The sequence below is a fragment of the Scardinius erythrophthalmus genome (assembly GCF_964197995.2).
Source record: "Scardinius erythrophthalmus genome assembly, chromosome: 5".
NCBI classification, from domain to species: Eukaryota; Metazoa; Chordata; class Actinopteri; order Cypriniformes; family Leuciscidae; genus Scardinius; species Scardinius erythrophthalmus.
In genome coordinates this window covers 26,144,438-26,164,234 of record NC_138225.1, presented here as the reverse complement: position 1 = coordinate 26,164,234, position 19,797 = coordinate 26,144,438, and the positions used below count along the sequence as shown (strand labels likewise).

At 36.6% G+C, this 19,797-nt stretch overlaps 1 protein-coding gene across 2 annotated transcripts in view; it reads right to left on the bottom strand.

Annotated features, from left to right (window-relative positions):
- Nucleotides 1-11,182: 11,182 nt before the first annotated feature.
- The window catches only part of ltbp3 (latent transforming growth factor beta binding protein 3), a 49,319-nt gene continuing 40,704 nt past the window's right edge, over nucleotides 11,183-19,797 (bottom strand). Inside the window, exons 19-30 of one of the 2 annotated variants that reach the window (XM_081365222.1) lie at nucleotides 18,325-18,444; nucleotides 18,104-18,232; nucleotides 17,848-18,018; nucleotides 17,662-17,745; nucleotides 17,442-17,570; nucleotides 15,777-15,914; nucleotides 15,074-15,214; nucleotides 14,696-14,854; nucleotides 14,259-14,420; nucleotides 13,092-13,178; nucleotides 12,865-12,996; nucleotides 11,183-12,742 (exon numbers count right to left, since the gene is read on the bottom strand). In XM_081365222.1, coding sequence (XP_081221348.1) covers nucleotides 12,555-12,742; nucleotides 12,865-12,996; nucleotides 13,092-13,178; nucleotides 14,259-14,420; nucleotides 14,696-14,854; nucleotides 15,074-15,214; nucleotides 15,777-15,914; nucleotides 17,442-17,570; nucleotides 17,662-17,745; nucleotides 17,848-18,018; nucleotides 18,104-18,232; nucleotides 18,325-18,444 — 1,640 coding nt within the window. In that variant the 3' untranslated portion in view covers nucleotides 11,183-12,554. The remainder of the gene's footprint in view (nucleotides 12,743-12,864; nucleotides 12,997-13,091; nucleotides 13,179-14,258; nucleotides 14,421-14,695; nucleotides 14,855-15,073; nucleotides 15,215-15,776; nucleotides 15,915-17,441; nucleotides 17,571-17,661; nucleotides 17,746-17,847; nucleotides 18,019-18,103; nucleotides 18,233-18,324; nucleotides 18,445-19,797) is intronic. The other variant, XM_081365223.1, reaches the window with a different exon arrangement.

Here is a 19,797-nt window from a genome sequence, read left to right as displayed (position 1 = left end):
TAGAGAAGAATAAAATTGTGTATAAGATTAAGGTTTGTGGAAGTTGTTGTTTATAATGATCAATATGAATTCAGAAAGCACCACAGTGAGGAGGTATTCTTATTTCAATGCATATAGTTTATATGTCGATTTATATTCTAAAATTCAAACTAAACTAATATGAAGAAAATTGTACAACAGTTGGTTTCAGTCCTTGATAGAGTGTGTTTGTGCCTTCAGTGTAGACTGTCAGCCTGTGCATTAATGGTGGGAATTTCTCAGTGAATCCTTCTACGTCGTTTTATTGTTAATTTGTTATGCCAGTAAGTGACTTTGTTTGAGATCAATCCACTAAAATCCACTTGAATCATCCACTAAACAATTTGTTCGAAATCACTGATTAATTACGAAACAAAACAAGTGACTAACTGCGTCTGAAACCAAGCATTTCCACACTAAATAGAGAATGCGAAAATCAATATGTATGATGATTTTATATATATATATATATATATATATATATATATATATATATATATATATATATATATATATATATATATATATATATATATATATATATATATATATATATATATATAAAATTTAGTTCAATAGTCACAATAGTCAGGGGTGTCCAAACTCTGTCCAGGGGCCTATACCATGAAGCCGGTTTAGGTGGCTAGCCAGCTATGTTTCTGTTTAGTTTGCGCCAACCCTGGGTTTTAGGCACCATGAAAGTGGTTTGGGTTTTAGCGGTTTTCATCGCCATTGTAACTTACGCTCCACGGCTAGCCTGGTCCGGGCAGGTTATGTTCCAGGTAAGAGATCTCAAACCGAAATTGGCCCAATCAGCTGTGAGCTCAGGATAAAGTCACTCCACCATGTTTATACTCCAAACTAAAGATCACTACATAGCAAATGATTTTTAAAGACAAAATCGTCTAGTAACACTTATTTAGAATAATAATTTTGTATGATTTAGATATTATTTATGTAATTATTAATTAATCACATGAACAATATAAATATATAAAGGTTATATAAATAACAGATTAAGCTATAAAATGACTACATGTGAGCTTGAAAGTTCAATTCTCTCTATACCTTTATCAACTGTTTAAACTAACTTCACAATTTTTACTTGCACTGATATAGCAAGACTTTTTCTTTTAGTTGTCCTCTTTCATAGACAGCTATTTTCTTCTTGCTGTGTAAATTTGTTTAAATTCGTAATATTTTTCAATCTCGTAATAGTCTGCAGAAGAGAGAAGTGAATCGCGGGATTGCTAAGAGACAGCTATCAGCTCCACACGCGACGCGAGTCCCACGGATATAAAAGGAATATGGACATTTCATTCTACCAAACTACACGCAAGTGCAGAATTACTACTCGCAGGTCAGTTTATTAGACAAATTAAACTTGTGAGGTAACGCAGCGCTGTTTCACTTGGTCTAACATTACACTATCGCACTAAACTGCATTTGAATGTGTTGAAATGTATGTGTTAGTCTGTCTGTATGAGACTAGCAGTAAGCTAGATCAACATTAGAATAACATACAGATCATATTCTGACATTTTATCATTGTTGAACTATATAACATTGATTAGTTTTATGTAAATGTGCTCACCTGTTTAATAAAGTACATGTAGGAGAGGTCGAAGTCTCGGACGTGCAGCTCTAGGCATCTCGAAAACACCGCGCTGATATTGATTCCCGTTTTAGTTCTCCTTTTTTATCCAAAGTCTGCTTGCCATGGTCCATAATGTTTGAACGAAACAACAACAACAGCGTGCAAATAGACATTGCGAACTACACAGTTGTCCACGTCTGTCGCCTTGGTTACTATCAGAGGGCTCTGGTTGCTATGGCAGTACAAGCGGAAACCAGGGAGAACGCGGATATGACGCCATTGACGGCGACAAAACAGAAATAAAGAAACGGTACGTGTCTTCGAATTAAATTACAAATTTCTCCTGGTTTGAAAGTTGTTGGAAACAGTCGGGATAATGTAAGTTCACAAAAAAAAAATATATATAACATAGATATAGTGATTTTTGCTATTTTTAAAGCAAAAAGTTACATATTGTACCTTTAATTGCAGTTTTCACTCTTTCTGAGCATGTGATTGGCTGTTCGCTACTGATGTCACATCTAAACTCCTAAACTCAGGAACAAAGCCAGAATGTTGATGATCAGCATCATGGTACCAACAAAGCCTGGTTGGATTGGTTTGGTTTTATCAACTCGAAACTAATCCTGTAACCCTGAGTTTGTTCAACTACCATCATGGTACAGGCCTCTGGAGTGACATTGTCCTGCAGTTTAGCTCCAACTTGTCCCAACACAAGTCAAGTGATCACATGACAGTGCCAACATGGCATATGTAGTAGGCTACGACCAGACTGCATTCATACTACACACATGGATACTTTATTGAACATGCTTTTTTTAATGGTCACAAAGTAAGTTCTTTATAGTACATTGTACGTGATTGCATGCAGTGAGTCATTAAATCATTTCCTCTAACAATTCATTCAAACACATTCACACAATGTTTTTTAGATTGGAGCACGTTGATAGCATAATGTCTGTTGTGGTCTGGATCTTGACAGTAACCAGTAAAATAATCTGACACAGACACACAGGATAATAGGCTACGTGCACGTGGCCGCCATTTTGGATTTCGGATCAGCGAGTGTGCGGTTAGACACTTCCGGTTTCGCATTACGCCCGGTGCAGGGAGCCGGAGAAAGACGAAAATTATCTTTTATAGTTATTTATAGAATCAATTATCACTTAAAAATACTACTAAGATCCATATTACTATCACACGATAGCCAATGGCAATTAAATGCACGGATGCATAGTCAGATTAATGAATGAAATACAACTGTTCACGAACAGAAGATTGTATTTGACTCGTGCTGCATACACATACGCAATTACAATTATGCCTACTGTAAATTTAGAGTTACAACTACGATTAGAGTTGTTTACATAAAATACACTGTGAACATTCACACGTTTGCCCTGTGATAGGCTACAATTCGCTCCGTGCACGGCGACAGTTGTTCGAACTTGAGTGTGTGGGCCAGTACTTCCAGTGAAAACTACGGTGATCTGACAGCGAGAGACAACAGCGACCAAGTTCCATTACCACAGAGATATTTTTTCACAAGGAGTATTCAAGAGAGGTGACTTGCCTTTCAGACGATGACAGCCTCAGCTCTTCATCGTTGTATGCCGTTTTGTACCATTTCGTCACGTTACAACAGAGAAGTCAGCTTTCATGCATTCCCCGTTGACGCTGCGGTACGGGCTGAGTGGATACAGGAGATCCGGAGGGAGGACTTCAACCCGACCAAATATTTAAATGCATATAATTTTCAGTGTATTTCACCTGTGCGTTTCTATGCTTTCTATTACTGCATTTATTTTGTGCAAGTGAGATGAGTAAAGTTGATCTGTTTATGAGTTGGCTATATGAGTAAAGTTTATCTGTTTCATAAATAATAATAATAATAATCTGTCTGGTGTTTATAAGCAACACATACAGTACTACGTGTAAAATATACACAAACTTACCTATATTTGTTTGTGGTACCTACAGTAAAAAATGTAAATGTAAAATATGTGATGATAATATTGATCGAGCAATTGATGTAAGTAAAAATGCATGCAGAATTGAGAAAATAGTATTTATGGATATAAATTGTAGCCTATCACAGGGCTAACGTGCATTTAATGCAAACAACTGTAATCGTAGTTGTAACTCTATATTTAGGCTACAGTAGGCATAACTGTCATTGCGTATGTGTATGCAGCAGGAGTCAAATACAATCTTCTGTTCGTGAACATTAATATTTCATTCATTAATCTGACTATGCATGCGTGCATTTAATTGCCATTGGCTATCGTGTGATAGTAATATGGATCTTAGTAGTATTTTAAGTGATAATTGATTCTATAAACAACTACAAAAGATCCATTTCGGCTTTCTCCGGTTCCCTGCACCAGGTGTAATGCGAAACCGGAAGTGTCTAACCGCACACTCGCTGATCTGAAATCCAAAATGGCGGCCACGTGCACGTAGCCTATTCAGAAACTAATAACAGCAGTCCCATTGAATGACAGTAAACACCTATTACCAACTACAAGAGATACGGCTACAGTTAGATAAACAGATTGTCAAACTAAGGCTCTTCTCATACCCGATTAAGAACTGTGAGTCATACTGCACTGAGACAAAGAGAAAGTATTTCTGAGCTGGAGAATGACTCACAACAATAGACCTAATCACATGCTATATAGGCCTACTACTGAGGGAAGACAAAAAGAGAAAGATACAGGTGACAAGTGGAACGCGGAGGCTGATGAATGGAAGTATAAATAAGAAAGGAAACTATTTACTTAAATTTAATATGCCGTTTCAGTCAAACTGTTACTAATATCATCTCAGTTTCACCTATTTCTTTTTCTCTAACAATAGCATCTGAGTGCAGCACCCAGACAGTTGGGTTCACCATGTGCTGTGGCGATTGGCTGATGGCTCCCCCGAGCGGCTAAACTGATTTAGAGCAGTTGATTAACATAATGACATTGTGTACTGAAGCCGGCCTGAGTCTAAATTCTTGGCAGTTTTCGACACCGCTCTGTAGCTGAGGCTCCGGGGGTACATTCCTTCCCACATCATGAAATGATGAAATATCAGAATCTTGCTTCATCACTGTGTCCTTGAGCAAAGCACCAAACCCCTGCATGGTATTTCCACAAAACTGTCTCTGCAATTAGTGTACTGAGTCACTTTATGTTCAAATCATCTGGCTACAATTTGACATTCAAATACAAATACGAGGGATGATAATAGACTAAGAGCAGCGATCTAACAGACACATGCATATTCCCAGTTCTTAGAGAACAAGGTGTCTTTCTATTTAACATGCAAATCGAATGACATGCACGTGTCCTGACATTCAGTGTCACAGGACCTTTGGAGACAGTGCTATCGGTATTCCTTGCATAGTCTAGCAGGTAAATATATTTATTAATTATTATGTTTTGGACATACCACTATACCTGCTATTTAAAACAAAATTAGCCATTTGTGACATGAGTGGTATTAAAATGTTTGTAGGCTGACAGGGTTTGTAGGCTGTTCGGTGACAGGGGATGGTACATATGGTACAATGAACGAAGAACTATTACAGAAATCCTACAGTCTGAAATATAAGAATACATCTAAAGAAACATGATATTTACTGTTCACATAATTCTATAGCCTATATTGTGATAGTAATTTCTGATGATGTGTAAATACTTTAAAAAACATTATAATACTGTTAAGGCTTATTAAGTTGTTTAGCTCTAATCAGTATAACTGAATTCAAGCAAAACACCCATTCTTATCTGTAAAAATGTTTGATATAATTATGTTGAAAAAATGTCTTAATATGCCAAAACAAAAAGCTTGAGACACCAGTGGACTGTTCAATATGACTAAATGGAACTTCATAAATACAAATATTAAATCAGAAAGCTTTGCAGATACATATATTGTATGGTCAATATCTGGATTCACATCTGTTTGCAACATTTACAACATCCACCTAAAGATACTACTATAATTTGTATCCAAATCTGTGAGGAAACACTAAACATTTCTTTAAAAAGCCCAGCAAAATTCACTTCAAAATCAACTTATTTTATTGGCATGTTTAGTTGGATATATGAGATGAAATTTACATTTAAAACATTAATTTATACAAAGTCCCAAATAGTAACACGTTCTTCTGCGTTTATGCACGTTCTTGACCCGACTATGCTTAATAATCCGATAAAGCAAGTGATCACGCGTTAACCCGTTTTCCTGAGTAAGGTCATAAACAGCTTTTGCGTAAACCCCGATTTCGCCCAGCATGAAAACGTAATCGCCCAGCATGTGCGCATGTGTGTTATGTGAATGTGTCCTAACTGTAGATTTAAAGGGATAGTGCACCCAAAAATGAAAATTTTCTAAATTTTATTTTTTGGGTGGACTATCTATTTAAACGCATCCTGAAAAAGAGCGAGAGTTCTGCAGTAAGGGAGGAGGTAATGTATGCAAACTCTGGCTGAATCCGAAATCGCCCCCTAAACTCCCCGTCCCTATTCCCTACATTCAGCCTCACTCTTTTCTTGAAATCTGGTGCAGCAACAGAAGAAGTGGTACAGTCAAAATGCTACATCTGTAACTGCATGAGAGAATAATATTTATAAAACGGATAGTTCCAGTCCTTGATTCTGATTGGTTGAGCCGCGTTCGAAGCCGTTGTAAATTACTCAACAAACATATACACCTGCGACCGCATTACATGTATTACTGCCACTGATCTATATAGAATGACATGTCATTATATAGATCAGTGATTACTGCGCAACTGCCGTTTGTGATCCTTTGTTGCTGCATGTGTTGCTTAGCAACCTCTTTGGAACTGCATTGCTTGGCGTTGGAATAAATGTGTTATAACGTTATATTTTGTGTTGCTGGTGTTTATTTTATGAATAAAATAAATATTAAAATGAATATTTTTATGGAGTAACCGTTTTATAAAAGCAGCTCAAACTTACGGCTCATTTAAGCAATAAGCCCCACCAAGCCGTGTTTTACAGTGGATTTAGAACAGCTAAGGGGGTTTTAGGCACTCTGTGGCTGTTCTAAATCCACTCTAAAACACAGCTTGGCGGGGCTTATTGCTTAAATGAGCCGTAAGTTTCCCGCTGATTACAATTACTTTTCGGTTTTTAATGCTTTATTTAACATCACAACGACATAAATTAAATACGCAAATTATTACGTTTTGGCGTCACTACCGGGAAATAACCTGATTTATTTATTCATAAAGGCTTGTAAACGTAGTAAACTAAATTCCTCAACAGCGCTTCAAATTTTTGGATGCTTTAACCCTCTATGGCATGGTGTTGCCCTCAGGCAACAAACTACCTTTTTGGACCTCACACCGCCCCTTTAATTTTTATATAATATCACCTGACATATCTGTTCAATGAAATGAGGGGCTGAAGTGGGTGTGACTTTTTGTTTGGGGGTGGAGCAGTCCTTTCATGAAGCAAATCCACATGGTACAGAGTAATTGTGGGAGTTATTTTCATGTTCCACACAGGTCATGCAAAGAGAGAAAGACAAGATGGCTTCCAGATATGTCTGTGCGCTGATCATCACAGGTTGGTGGCTTCACATCACAGTAAATTCAAAATCATTCAAATGAATCCTTTTCCTTCTTACTGATCTACTCAGTACTATGTTCTCTAGGGGTGATCAGTGTGACTGGACTGCTGGCATCTTGGACGATGGGGTGCGAATGATATAGTTCTTTAAAAATATGTGACAGTCCTGTAAGAATTCTTCATGCTTACAGGTTTTCTATTCTTGTCTAGGTATGAACTAACTGAGATTAAAATGAAGTCTTCCACAAATCTATTCACAATCAGCTCAAATGCAGCTCAAACAGAGACGACAACATTAGCGGGTGCATTAGCTGTGACTGAAGGTGTCTCGAAAACGCCGAAAGCACAAATAATCACAAACTTTCCTGGAACTGCCTCGATGAAAGAAATGTCTGGAACATCTGTGGTATCAAGAGCATCGTCTGCCGTTGCTTTAGCTGAACTCTCTCTGCAAACAACAGCTGAGACAGCAGCAGTGAGTGTAGCCGGGTCAGTGGAAACTACAGCTGGGGGAACAATCACCATGTCTGAGACTAAATTTAAGACACCCATTTTACCTGTAACAAAAAAGGCAGAAACTCTAGAAACAGCTAAATCAACTCCAGGTGAAACAGTCACCGCATGTACACAAATAAAAGAAAGTACCGTTGTTGAGGTAACATGGACAAATACAGCTCAAAAAACACCCACACCTGAGAGAATACTTGTTAGTGAAACACGTAAAAGTGAAACAGATGTGGGCATATTTGAGAAACCAACAAAAGTAGGCATCACAGTACTAAAACAAGAATCAGGGACAACCAGTTTTGCTAAAACTACAACTACAGCTAATATCAAAAGTGCAATTCCAATCCCTGAACCAATGACAGACGGAGCAACACGTTTCATTACCACTTATTTAAAAACTTCAAAAATTACACCTGAAAAAAAAGCAACAACAAACATTAGATCAACCGTTACATTCAAAACAGCAGCATTTATAACTGAAACAAAAGCGGCACCAAGCACATTCATAAAAAGACTACAAACAACAGGAAAAGAGCCATCTAAAGTTGAAACAACCACAGTCAGACCACAAGAATCTACTCAAGCTATAAAAACTTTAAATGGTCCAACAACAATAAATGAAGCTACTGGTATAAATCTTACAACTATGATTCAAACTGCTACTGGAACCAAAGAAAAAACAGTGGGGAAACGATTAAGTACTGCAAGTACAGGGATAACAATAAAAGGCAGACGTGGCCAGGTGAAGACACCCCTGTTCCATGATAAAACTTTGTATTCTGCCATCACTCTGGGTTGCATCCTAGTTATTTGTGCCCTGTTAGCTCTTTTTGTGTTTATAAAGGATTTTATTGGGTGCTAAGATACCCAGCCTATGAATGTTGATTAACCATTTCATGAATAAAAATTGAATATTTGTTTTGGAATGTAAATAAACGACTAATTGAATAAATAACTAAGTCACTAATATGAATTCAATATTTGATTGTTGATTTTGTTTCCCCAGCATAAGATCTTAAAAGGGCACTACATCCAAAAGTGAAAATTCTAGCCTATCATAATTTACTCACCCTTATTTCATTACAAACATGTATGACTTTTCTTCTTCTTCTCCGGGGCACAAAAAAAATATATATTCTCAAGAATGTTTCAACTGGTGTACTTGTCCATACAATAAAGGTCAATGGTAACCAAAACTGTTCAGTTGCAACATTCTTCAGAATATCTTATGGAGAGTCCCCACAAAGATGGCGAACCAGACGTGTATGTACGTGTGTGTGTTCTGCCGGAAAATAAAGTCAGAAAAGTTTGGAACAGCATGAGGGTGAGCAAGTTAAATGATGACAGAATCTTTAGGTCAAGTATCCCTTTGTGTTCGTTTTTAACATGTGCTTTTGATATGCATATTTTCTACAATTACTTTTTATCTAAACATGACCAGACTCGATAAACAGCTTAAGCAAGAGAAAAATACAACCACAATGAAGTGATTATCTAATAATCTATTATCCACAATGACCATTGCTTGTTTTGTTAAGCAGAGGATTAAAGACACAACTAATACTGAAGTGGAGTTCTGTCCCTCTCTGCTTACCTGAATACAACACTATACAAGATCTTGTATTCCTTGCTATTACATTTGATGTAACATTAATTACACTGATTAAGAGGGGAAGTGTGTCTGAGGGTAATCACTCAAAGCAAAAATGACCTGTTGTGTTGATGCACAAAATGTAACTGCGAAGATTCTCCTCCCCCGAAATGTCCACTGATTGGCGGAATGCCTTGTAACGGATTGGTCATAGCCCCCGATTGGTCACCTGCCTTAGTTAGTAGAGTTTGTTTAGTAGCAAGTTGGGCTAATTTGGTTCTTGACCAAACAATTTTCACGATTCACATTATTGTTTGAAATGTAAACAGATGTTGTGAACCCGTAATTGTGAACCCTGAGTCAGTTGATCACGTGCCCCTATATGCAGAGCTGGTATGGCCTCGTTGGCGCAGTAGGCAGCGCGTCAGTCTCATAATCTGAAGGTCGTGAGTTCGAGCCTCACACGGGGCAAGACTTTTTAATCAGTACACTACAAGTACAGTCATGTGCACAAAGCAGTGGTTAAGGTCCACTTTTTTGCAGCGTCAGATATATAGGGTAGGTTGCGAATGCAGTAAACTCACACAGGTCCTTGTCCGAGTGTAGGCCTACTACACAGAACTCTTAAAGGAGAACTCCGGTCAATTTTAACATTGAGCTCATTTTATTGTACATTTGGAGTGCTGTCAATACAGAGAACAACTACAAAAATCGGTGTTGCCTACACCGAGTTATTCTATTTTTAAAATTTGCACCCTGTTGACTTCAATGGGGCAAGTACTAAACCTGCTTTTAGGCTCTTAACATCCTTGATGTGTCATTACAAGTGCACAGAAAATGTGAGTGATTCCTTCTGAGTGAACACGAGTGGATCTGACTGCAGTAGATGTGAAAGATATGTATAAAAATTATGTTATTTAAGCCAGCGCAAATACCTGTTTACATCCTGTTTTTCGGTTGAAGTCCAAAGTAGTCGATTGCCGAGTTCACGCGCGTGATAAACCTATGCGCGTGAACTCGGTGAACTTGTAATGACACATCAAGGATGTTAAGAGCCTAAAAGCAGGTTTAGTACTTGCCCTATTGAAGTCAACAGGGTGCAAATTTTAAAAATAGAATAACTCGGTGTAGGCAACACCGATTTTTGTCGTTGTTCTCTGTACTGACAGCACTCCAAATGTACAAAAAAATGAGCTCAATGTTAAAATTGACCGGAGTTCTCCTTTAATGACCTTCATCTACATCTACATCTACAGGCAGAAAGAGAGAAACTAACTGGAAATGTATTATAAAGCTTGATATGATATGGGAAAAAAAAATGTAAGTGCTTTATAAAAGTGAAAAGTGAAAAAGGTTTATGAAAGATCGATCACAGTCTACTGCCCCCTAGTGCCAGAAATAAAATTGATTGTTTTTGTTTTTTGCCACTAGGCGGAGGAAGAACACTAGAAATATTAGTATGATTATACTAACATTTGACTCGCTGAAGAATTCATTTTAAAATGTGAAGAACATTGTAAACTAGCCTCAGACGTGCTTTTAACAGGTGCTTTGAATGTAATTTTAAAACAAGTCACGCAAATACATTTTAAATTTCAGTTTGGCACGTTGTTATGAAAAGCTATTCTTTATCTCTGTGTACGTACACAGGTTGTTATTGACAGCCTGCAAACCAGGCACATCATTTAACAAATCTAAGAGCCGACCATTTTGTTCATCGTAGTAGCACTATGTGCTGTAGCAACTCTATTACTATTGCTGCTACATCAGAAAGCGTCAATGCTACTTGCTGAAAGGACCTTGGGAAGTAATCCCAGAACCCTTTGGTTGGGTTTCAAACCTTAGAATAAGAATACAAGGCACTTCTTCTGGTCCAAAAAAAGTTAAAAAGCCTTTATTCACATCATGGCTAATCACAATAGATACATTAAATAGCTAAAACACTGCACACTGATGGATTTCGGCCTTCAGCCTTCCTCAGAGTCTGTCAGGTACGCTGGTACTTGACTTTTCCCCCTTTGTCTGAGCAGATGATGCCATTTTCAAAGCAGCTGTCATTACTCAAAGGAAAATTAGACCAGCTTTTGAAATCAAGTGGTTGGTATGATTAAGAGTGGGACTAATATTCTGTGTTACTTAGGGATAATATCTATGGATAAATAACCAAGCTGACAAGCAAGGCTTCCCTCTCTGTGTGTTTTCATAGTGCAACAATTATCTCCCATTTTCTCAGCCTTATTGTTTAGAAATTCACCAAAGCACCTTGCTGGATCCCAACTGTAATTAATGAAATAAAACAATTAAAGATAGAGAATCAGTCAGCTAGCACTCAGCATTGAGGGTTTGGCTTCTTTTTTTAATTATTGTTAATTAATCTTCATTTCTTTGGTATATGTCATCTTTTCTTACTGCTATAGTATTGTGGTTCTGTAGTTAAGTCTGTTTTTTTTGTGTGTGTGAAAAATAACTTCTCACAGTTGTGTCTCATAAAGAAAGCAAAAAGTATGTAAGAAACTGAAAACATACTTTTTTCATTTCGCTTCAGTAGAATTTTTTTTTTTTTTTACACAAATTAAATGGTTTAGAAAACCAAAACCATTATTGCCATCTGTCAATGAACTTCATATAAACACGGTAATATGCTCAGTGCAGCCAAAGAAAGATGACCATGGCTGCATTATCAAATAAAGAACACAATGTACAACACACATGAATAGAACTAAACACTATCAATGGTGAACAAAAACAGACATTAAAACAAAGAAATATCACAAAAATCAAATGATCGTTGATATCAAACTGTTTGAAAGAGGGCGGAAAGCAATAAGAAAAAAATAATCACTTTAATTCTCACAAAGTTAATCGTTAAAAAAAAGAAAAATGAAGAGAAACAGAAAAAGCACAATATTTAACAAAATGGTGAGCTATAATAAAGTTAGCCATAACGTGCTGAGCTGCAAGATAATAAAAAGAGCCCACTTAAGTTAAAAGACATTTCATCCAATGACAATCCCTCATCCAACACAACAACAAACACATTTTCAAATGGGTGCAAATAGATTAAGAGCGATATGAATAAAAGTATACAATAAAAGCAACATAACATATTCATATTTAAGAAGTTAATGATTAATTTCCTAAATCAAAAAATGATAAACAGGACATGAGGAAGTGAAACGTGGGTAAATGTTCATAATGTTCTGCAGTTATACTACATTTGATGACGTGTATTAGTGGTGGCATATCAAATTTATGTATGTACATGAGAGAAAGTGTGTGGGCTGCGGAACTGTTGAGCCCTCGCGCGTATACACACGTTAGGTTGGCGTGCAACAAATCCCTGTTTACAGTGACATCTGAATGAACCATGGGTGTTGATACAGCGTGCATTCTTGCAGGGGCTCGACCTTGTCCCTCGGCCCGCGCACTCATCAATATCTAGAGGAAGAGAGAGAGATGGAGCCTTAACTTATGTCTGTCCATACATTCACAAGTGATTAAATATGTCGATTTCAGGAGCATGACCTCTGTTTCAGGGAACTATCTGCATTAATACTCGCCTGTGCAGCGTGTTCGCGAGTGGTCCAGTACAAATCCAGTATTGCACTCACACATCGTACCCAGATAGGACCACACACACCGTCCATTAGCACAGCTACACTCGTCTGAGTCTTCTTCTGAACTGTCTCCCTCTGAACACATGAGAGTAACAGAACAGATCATGAAACACTGTGCCGGTTTTGAGTCAATCTGTTTAGCTCAAGGTGAATTACACTGTCAAGGTCACCTGGGTTGTAAGAGAAAGCTGCCAGGAAGTCCCCCTCTCCATCAGACTCAGTCTCCAAATGCATCTCACATAACCTGTTAAAAAGCACTGCGCACACACACCAAAACTAAGTAAAGGAACATTACTTTTGCTATCTTGAATATAACATTCATAACATGTTTTTATATGTTATTGTATTCAATCAAAAATGTGCTCAAATGCAACTGCATTTTTGTGTTCTGCCATTGTCTAAATTTTTTTCTAAATTCAACCTCAGCACATAATAATTTCAGCCTTCTCTACTTGCTTTACCAAACACAAATGTGGAATGAATGAATAAATGAACGAGGCATTTATATAGCGCTTTACTATGTACTACTGTACACCCAAAGCTCACCACACTCTAGCTATAGGTGGAGAGGAGAGAGAGTGATAGAGCCAATTGAAAAAATGGAGGTTATTATTAGGAGGCCATGACTGATAAAGGCCAATGGAGGGAATGTGGCCAGAATGAGAAGTGCCATGGGATTTTAATGACCACAGAGAGTCAATCCTTTGTTAGATTGAGAAAGCTTTACTGTCACTTTTGATCAATTTTAATTGATCTAACTGGCCCCAAACTTTTGGATGGTGGTGTAAATATATATATTTTTTAATTTACACACGGATACATGTCAATATAAAACAGAAAATTCAACATTGTAAAATGTTTTAATGATATTTACACTACCATTCAAAACTTTGGGGTCAGTTAGGTAAGACATGAATACCAAGGATGCATACAAATTGATCAACAGTGACTGTAAAGCTTTCTTAATCTAACAAAGGATTTCTATTTCAAATGATCCATTTTAAAACAGTCTATTCATCAAATAATCTTGAAGAATTTTTTTTATCAGTTTCCACAAAAACATTGAGGAGCACAACTGTTTTTAACAATGATAATAGTGAGAAATGTTTCTTGAGCCTCAAATCAGCATATCAGAATGATTTCTGAAGGATCATGTGACACTGACGACTGGAGTAATGATGCTGAAAATTCGGCTTTGACATTTATATTTTAAAATATATTCAAATAGAAAAGAGTTATTTTAAATTGCAATGATGTTTCACAATATGACTGTTTTTACTGTATTTTTGATCAAATAAAATCAGCCTTGGTGAGCATAAGAGACTTCTTTGCAATACCTGAATTTCTATTGGGACAGGTCCGGCACTCCGGGCCCCAGCCTCGACCGTAGTGACAGCAGCACTCAGAGTACGTCACCGTAAGATCATTCCGCGGCATCGTGCACATAAGATCCTCGTCGACCTCCTGGAAACATATGTCCTTGTGTGCTGCGGTGCGGTCTGAGAAAGACAGAGATGAGGAGATGATGGAGGACATGAAAATATAAACAAAATACACAGGGTTCACAGAAGGAGAAAGAAATGGAAAAGTAGGTGGAAACAAAGCCAACTCAAAGCTAACACAGCTAAAACATCTTTAATGCTCAGCAGTCATGTGGTCAACCGACGCTCAGAGCAAAAGCTTCTGGACTGCCAAGCCGCATGAAGGCTAAACAAGTAACAAGAACTTTTTCCACCCATCACAAGTCTGCATGCTGGTTACTTGTGATACCCACCATCATAGACGCACTGCTTGAAGGCTGCACTGAAGGTGAGTGGCTGCTCGCAAATGCAGTGGAAGGAGCCGGGAGTGTTGACACATCTCCCGTTCCTACAGTAGGAGGGATCCTCACACTCATTCACATCTGAAAGGTGCACCACAGACACACCCGTTACTAAAGAGATATACAGAGAGAAGGACAGATAGAGAGAAAAAAGGAGGAGGGAGGAAGACAAGGAGAGAGATATCAGAAGCACACAGTCTTGGGTGAGAACTTGAATAAAAGCTTGGAGTTATTTCGTCTTTACTATTCCAGAGAGAACAGTCAAATTCCCGGGCCACAGTCGTGGCATCTGTTATTATGACGGTGATGATCTCGTGAATCTATACTCACCCGTATGTTCCTCAGGTGTGACACAGCTGTTGCGGTCGGTGGCTAGAATCCAGGGAGGAGTGCAGATGCAATAATAGGAATCTTGGGTGTTTACACAGTGGCCATTTTTGCAATTAGCAGGGTCCTGACATTCATCCACACCTACAGCAAAAAAAAAATTTAAATATGAAATATGACCAGTGAAAAATTACATCATAACGAAACGTAAACACTCGCCACCAGACCAATACTTGAGTCTACAATTATTAAAATACAATAGTTAAATAATCGTTAACATTTATATTACATTTGTATTTAATTTAAAATTAAAGCAAGAATACATGACGGTTCAAATGTTTGGGGTAAGTATTATTATTACATGCAACTAACCCTCAACCAAATCCTAATCCTACCCTATCCCTATATTAAGTACATGTTGTTGATTATTATTACTCAGTACTTAAATATATAATTACACTGTAATAATGACACCTTAAAATAAAGTGTAACGAAACTTTTTTAGCCACTTGAGAAGAATGTTACTATAGAAGAATGACACTATATAAAGCCTCTTGTGCTGGTGTGGGCCACAGCCTTGTTGGCGCAGTAGGCAGCGCGTCAGTCTCATAATCTGAAGGTCGTGAGTTCGAGCCTCACACGGGGCAAAAGCTTTTTGATGAGGTAGCTTTACTACTATGTGTGACACTCAATTAGAAAGACTTACCTGTAACTGTGGGAAAGACACACTTCTTGTTGATGGCATCAGGGACCCAGGGTGGGTTGCAGGTGCAGTAGAATGAGCCTCGAGTGTTCACACAATGACCATTGGTACACAGGGACTCATCATGACATTCATCCACATCTACAGAGGGAAAGAGAGAAACAGAGATTGTTATGGAATTTTATAGTGAGTTTGAGTTCAACAAGTATGAGAGATTTAAGGTTTATTGATGTTTTTGTGAGTTAGAAGTGCTGTGCCATTCTACTGCTCTCTAGTGGCAGACAAAAAATCCTTCCTTCTACCACTAGCGGGTGATAGCGCGGCAAAGGAAAACTTGGCTTTCACACTTGAAAATGAAAATGACTTTTACTCTTGTTTTTTTGTTTTATAAAATCATCTAATATAACAACTACTATTTGAACCACTGTATATATATATATATATATATATATATATATATATATATATATATATATATATATATATACTACCGTTCAAAAGTTTGGGGTCAGTAAGATTTTTAATGTTTTTTAAAAGAATTATCTTCTGCTCACCAAGGCTGCATTTATTTGATTAAAAATACAAACAAAAACAATAATATTGTGAAATATTATTCCAATTTAAAACAGCTGTTTTCTATGTGAATATACAGTAAAGTGTAATTTATTCCTGTGATCAAAGCTGAATTTTCAGCATCATTACTCCAGTCTTCAGTGTCACATGATCCTTCAGAAATCATTCTAATATGATGATTTGATGCTCGAGAAACATTCATTATTATTATCAATGTTGAAAACAGTTATTTACATTTTTATTTCATGATGCTATGATGAATAGAAAGTTCAAAAGAACAGCATTTATCTGAAATCTAAAGCTTTTGTAACATTAAACACTACCGTTCAAAAGTTTGGGGTCAGTAAGAATTTTAATTTTATTTTTGGGGGAAAGAAATAAAATAAATCACTACTTTTATTCATCAAGGATGAGTTAAACTGATCAAAAGTTACAGTAAAGACATTTATAATGTTAAAAAATAATCTATTTTAAATAAATGCTGTTCTTTTGAACTTTTTTTATTCATCAAAGAATTTTGAAAAAAAAACTGTTCTCAACACTGATAATAATAATGAATGTTTCTCGAGCATCAAATCATCATATTAGAATGATTTCTGAAGGATCATGTGACACTGAAGACTGGAGTAATGATGCTGAAAATTCAGCTTTGATCACAGGAATAAATTACACTTTAAAATATATTAAAATAGAAAACAGTCATTTTAAAATGTCATACTATTTCACAATATTACTGTTTTTTTATTGTTTTTTTATCAAATAAATGCAGCCTTGGTGAGCAGAAGATACTGCTTTTAAAAACATAAAAAAATCTTACTGACCCCAAACTTTTGAACGTTAGTGTATATATATATATATATATATATATATATATATATATATATATATATATATATATATATATATATATATATATATGTATTACAATGCATGAAAATATAAGTAGAAAAAGATTTACAATTATTATTATTTAATAATTGAATACTGTCAATCTTTGCTGAATAAAAGTATTAATTTCATTTTAAAAAATCTACTTAACCCATGCAAGTGTGTATTTGGACAGTCAAGTGCGTGTATTTGTGTTTGTGATTTTACCGATACATTCCAGTAGATTGCTGTCATAGTAAAATCCCTGTTGGCAGTAGCATTCAAAGCCAGGCTGTGTGTTCATACAGCGTCCTTCCTTACAGATCTCATTAGAGAACAATACACACTCATCAATATCTACGAAGAGAGCGAGAAAGAGAGAAATTCCGTAATTATTTGAGGGAGTGTGTGTTTGTGTGCGTGAATACACATATGTGTGCGCATATACCTCTGTGCACGGCTAATCCATAATCTATCTTTCCTTCCTCATGGTAAAATCCTCTGCCAACTGGACATAGAGAGTGATACTCCGCTGAAAACAACAGACAACATCAAATAAACACCTATACACCCATTGATGGACCAATACCTCTTTTATCCATCAATAAATCCCTGTATTTGTCTGTAATCTCACATGAGTGGTAGACGGGACAGGGGTAGATCTCACAGTGATCGCCCCATCCCACACCGATAGAGCAGCAGCACTCCTGCTTAGTAACGTTGGTTGCCAGGACACTGTCACAGAACACGGTGTCATCCAGATTTAGGTAGCACTCCTTCTTATCATCCAAATACATCTCAACTTCTATGTGGGGGAAAAACAAATGTTAAAAAAGAAAAGAAATTTCATGTGATTACCAAACACACTTATTAACTAGACCAACTCTTACCCTCACAGCTGTGTTTGTCTTCAGACAGTATGAAACCATCATTGCACACACACACATATCCACCCTGTCTGTTTTCACATACACCGTGAGGCTGACACAGACTCCTTTCCACAGCGCACTCATCTATGTCTGAGAGAGAAAGAGTGAAAGGGTGAACAAGGAGACCAAGGCTGGGCCCAGGATGGAGAATTGGGAAATGTAAAATGTGTGAAATCCCATACCCTGGCACCTTCGGCCACTGACAAGCATGTATCCTTTCTGGCACTCACAACGGTAAGAGCCCATCGAGTTGATACAACGTCCTCGTTGACAATTGGAGGCTCGCTCACACTCATTAATATCTAAACAGATCAAAAACAATATTACTGATTCACATATCATGCGCACTGGTGAATTGTTTCAGCTATATTAGGTTTACAAAAGATGCACACTACCATTCAAAAGTTCAGTCAATTTTTTTAACAAAATTAATTTGATTTTTTAGCAAAGCTGCATTACATTGGTTAAAAATTACAGTACAGACATTTATAATGTTACGAAAGAATAATAAAATTTTTTTTATCACGGTTTCCACAAAAAATATTTATACACTAAACTATCTGAGTTACTTTTTCAAACGCAAGTTAGTTTGTTTTGCCATTTATTGACTGACAGGTCTCTTGTCCCGATGTTGAAAGAAATCGTGAGTAAGTGCAGAGGCGTTGTGTGCGCTGGGTAAACATGTAGTTCTAGACTAAATGTGAGCATGCATTGACTCATCTCACTGGCACTAAAACAGATTCAATATTCCTCAAAAGGAATAAAAATATAAAAACAGTGAAATGCGAACTCAGAAGATTATGCAATGTTAAATGACACATACATACTTTATGTATTTAATCTCACTTTATTAACCATTGTCTTTGCTGCTGACCTTCGATGATCCAATTGAACCATAAAATAAACAAAAAGTACTTATCTAAACATCATATTTGTTTCATTTTTTATTTTTTTTTATTAAAAACAAACAAGCAAGCCAAGCCCAGGTGAGAAAGTAACACAAAAGTAATGTAACGCATTTCTTTGTAAAAAGTAATTAAGTAACAGTTACTTTTTTAGGGAGTAACACAGTATTGCAATGCATTACTTATAAAAGACTGGAGTAATGATGCTGAAAATTCACAGGAATAAATTATATTTTTAAAATATATTAAAATAGAAAACAGTTATTTTAAATTGCAATAATATTTCACAATATTACTATTTTTACTGTATTTTCATAAAATAAATTCAGCCTTTGGTGATTTTTTTTTCAAAAACCTAAAAAAATCTTACCCACCCAACATTTTTAGATTAGGGGACTATTAGCTTTATTGAACATGTTAGACCACATAGGCCTGGTTTCAGAGACAGGTCTTAGATTAAGCCAGGATTAGGGCTTAGTACAATTAAGGAATTTATAGCTTTTATTAACGTGCCTTGAAAAAAAACATTACTGGTGTGCATCTTGAGACAAAACAATGCCACTGACATATTTTAAGATATAGCAGTGCAAGTTGCTTTCAGTTTAAAACAGCTCAATAATGCATTTTAGTCTGGGACTAGGCTTAAGCCTGGTCTGTGAAATTGGGTAATAATTATTATAAGCTATAATACAGTACCTGCGTGACTCGTCATAGACATAAACAGAGAGAAGTAGCCACGGCTACAATGTT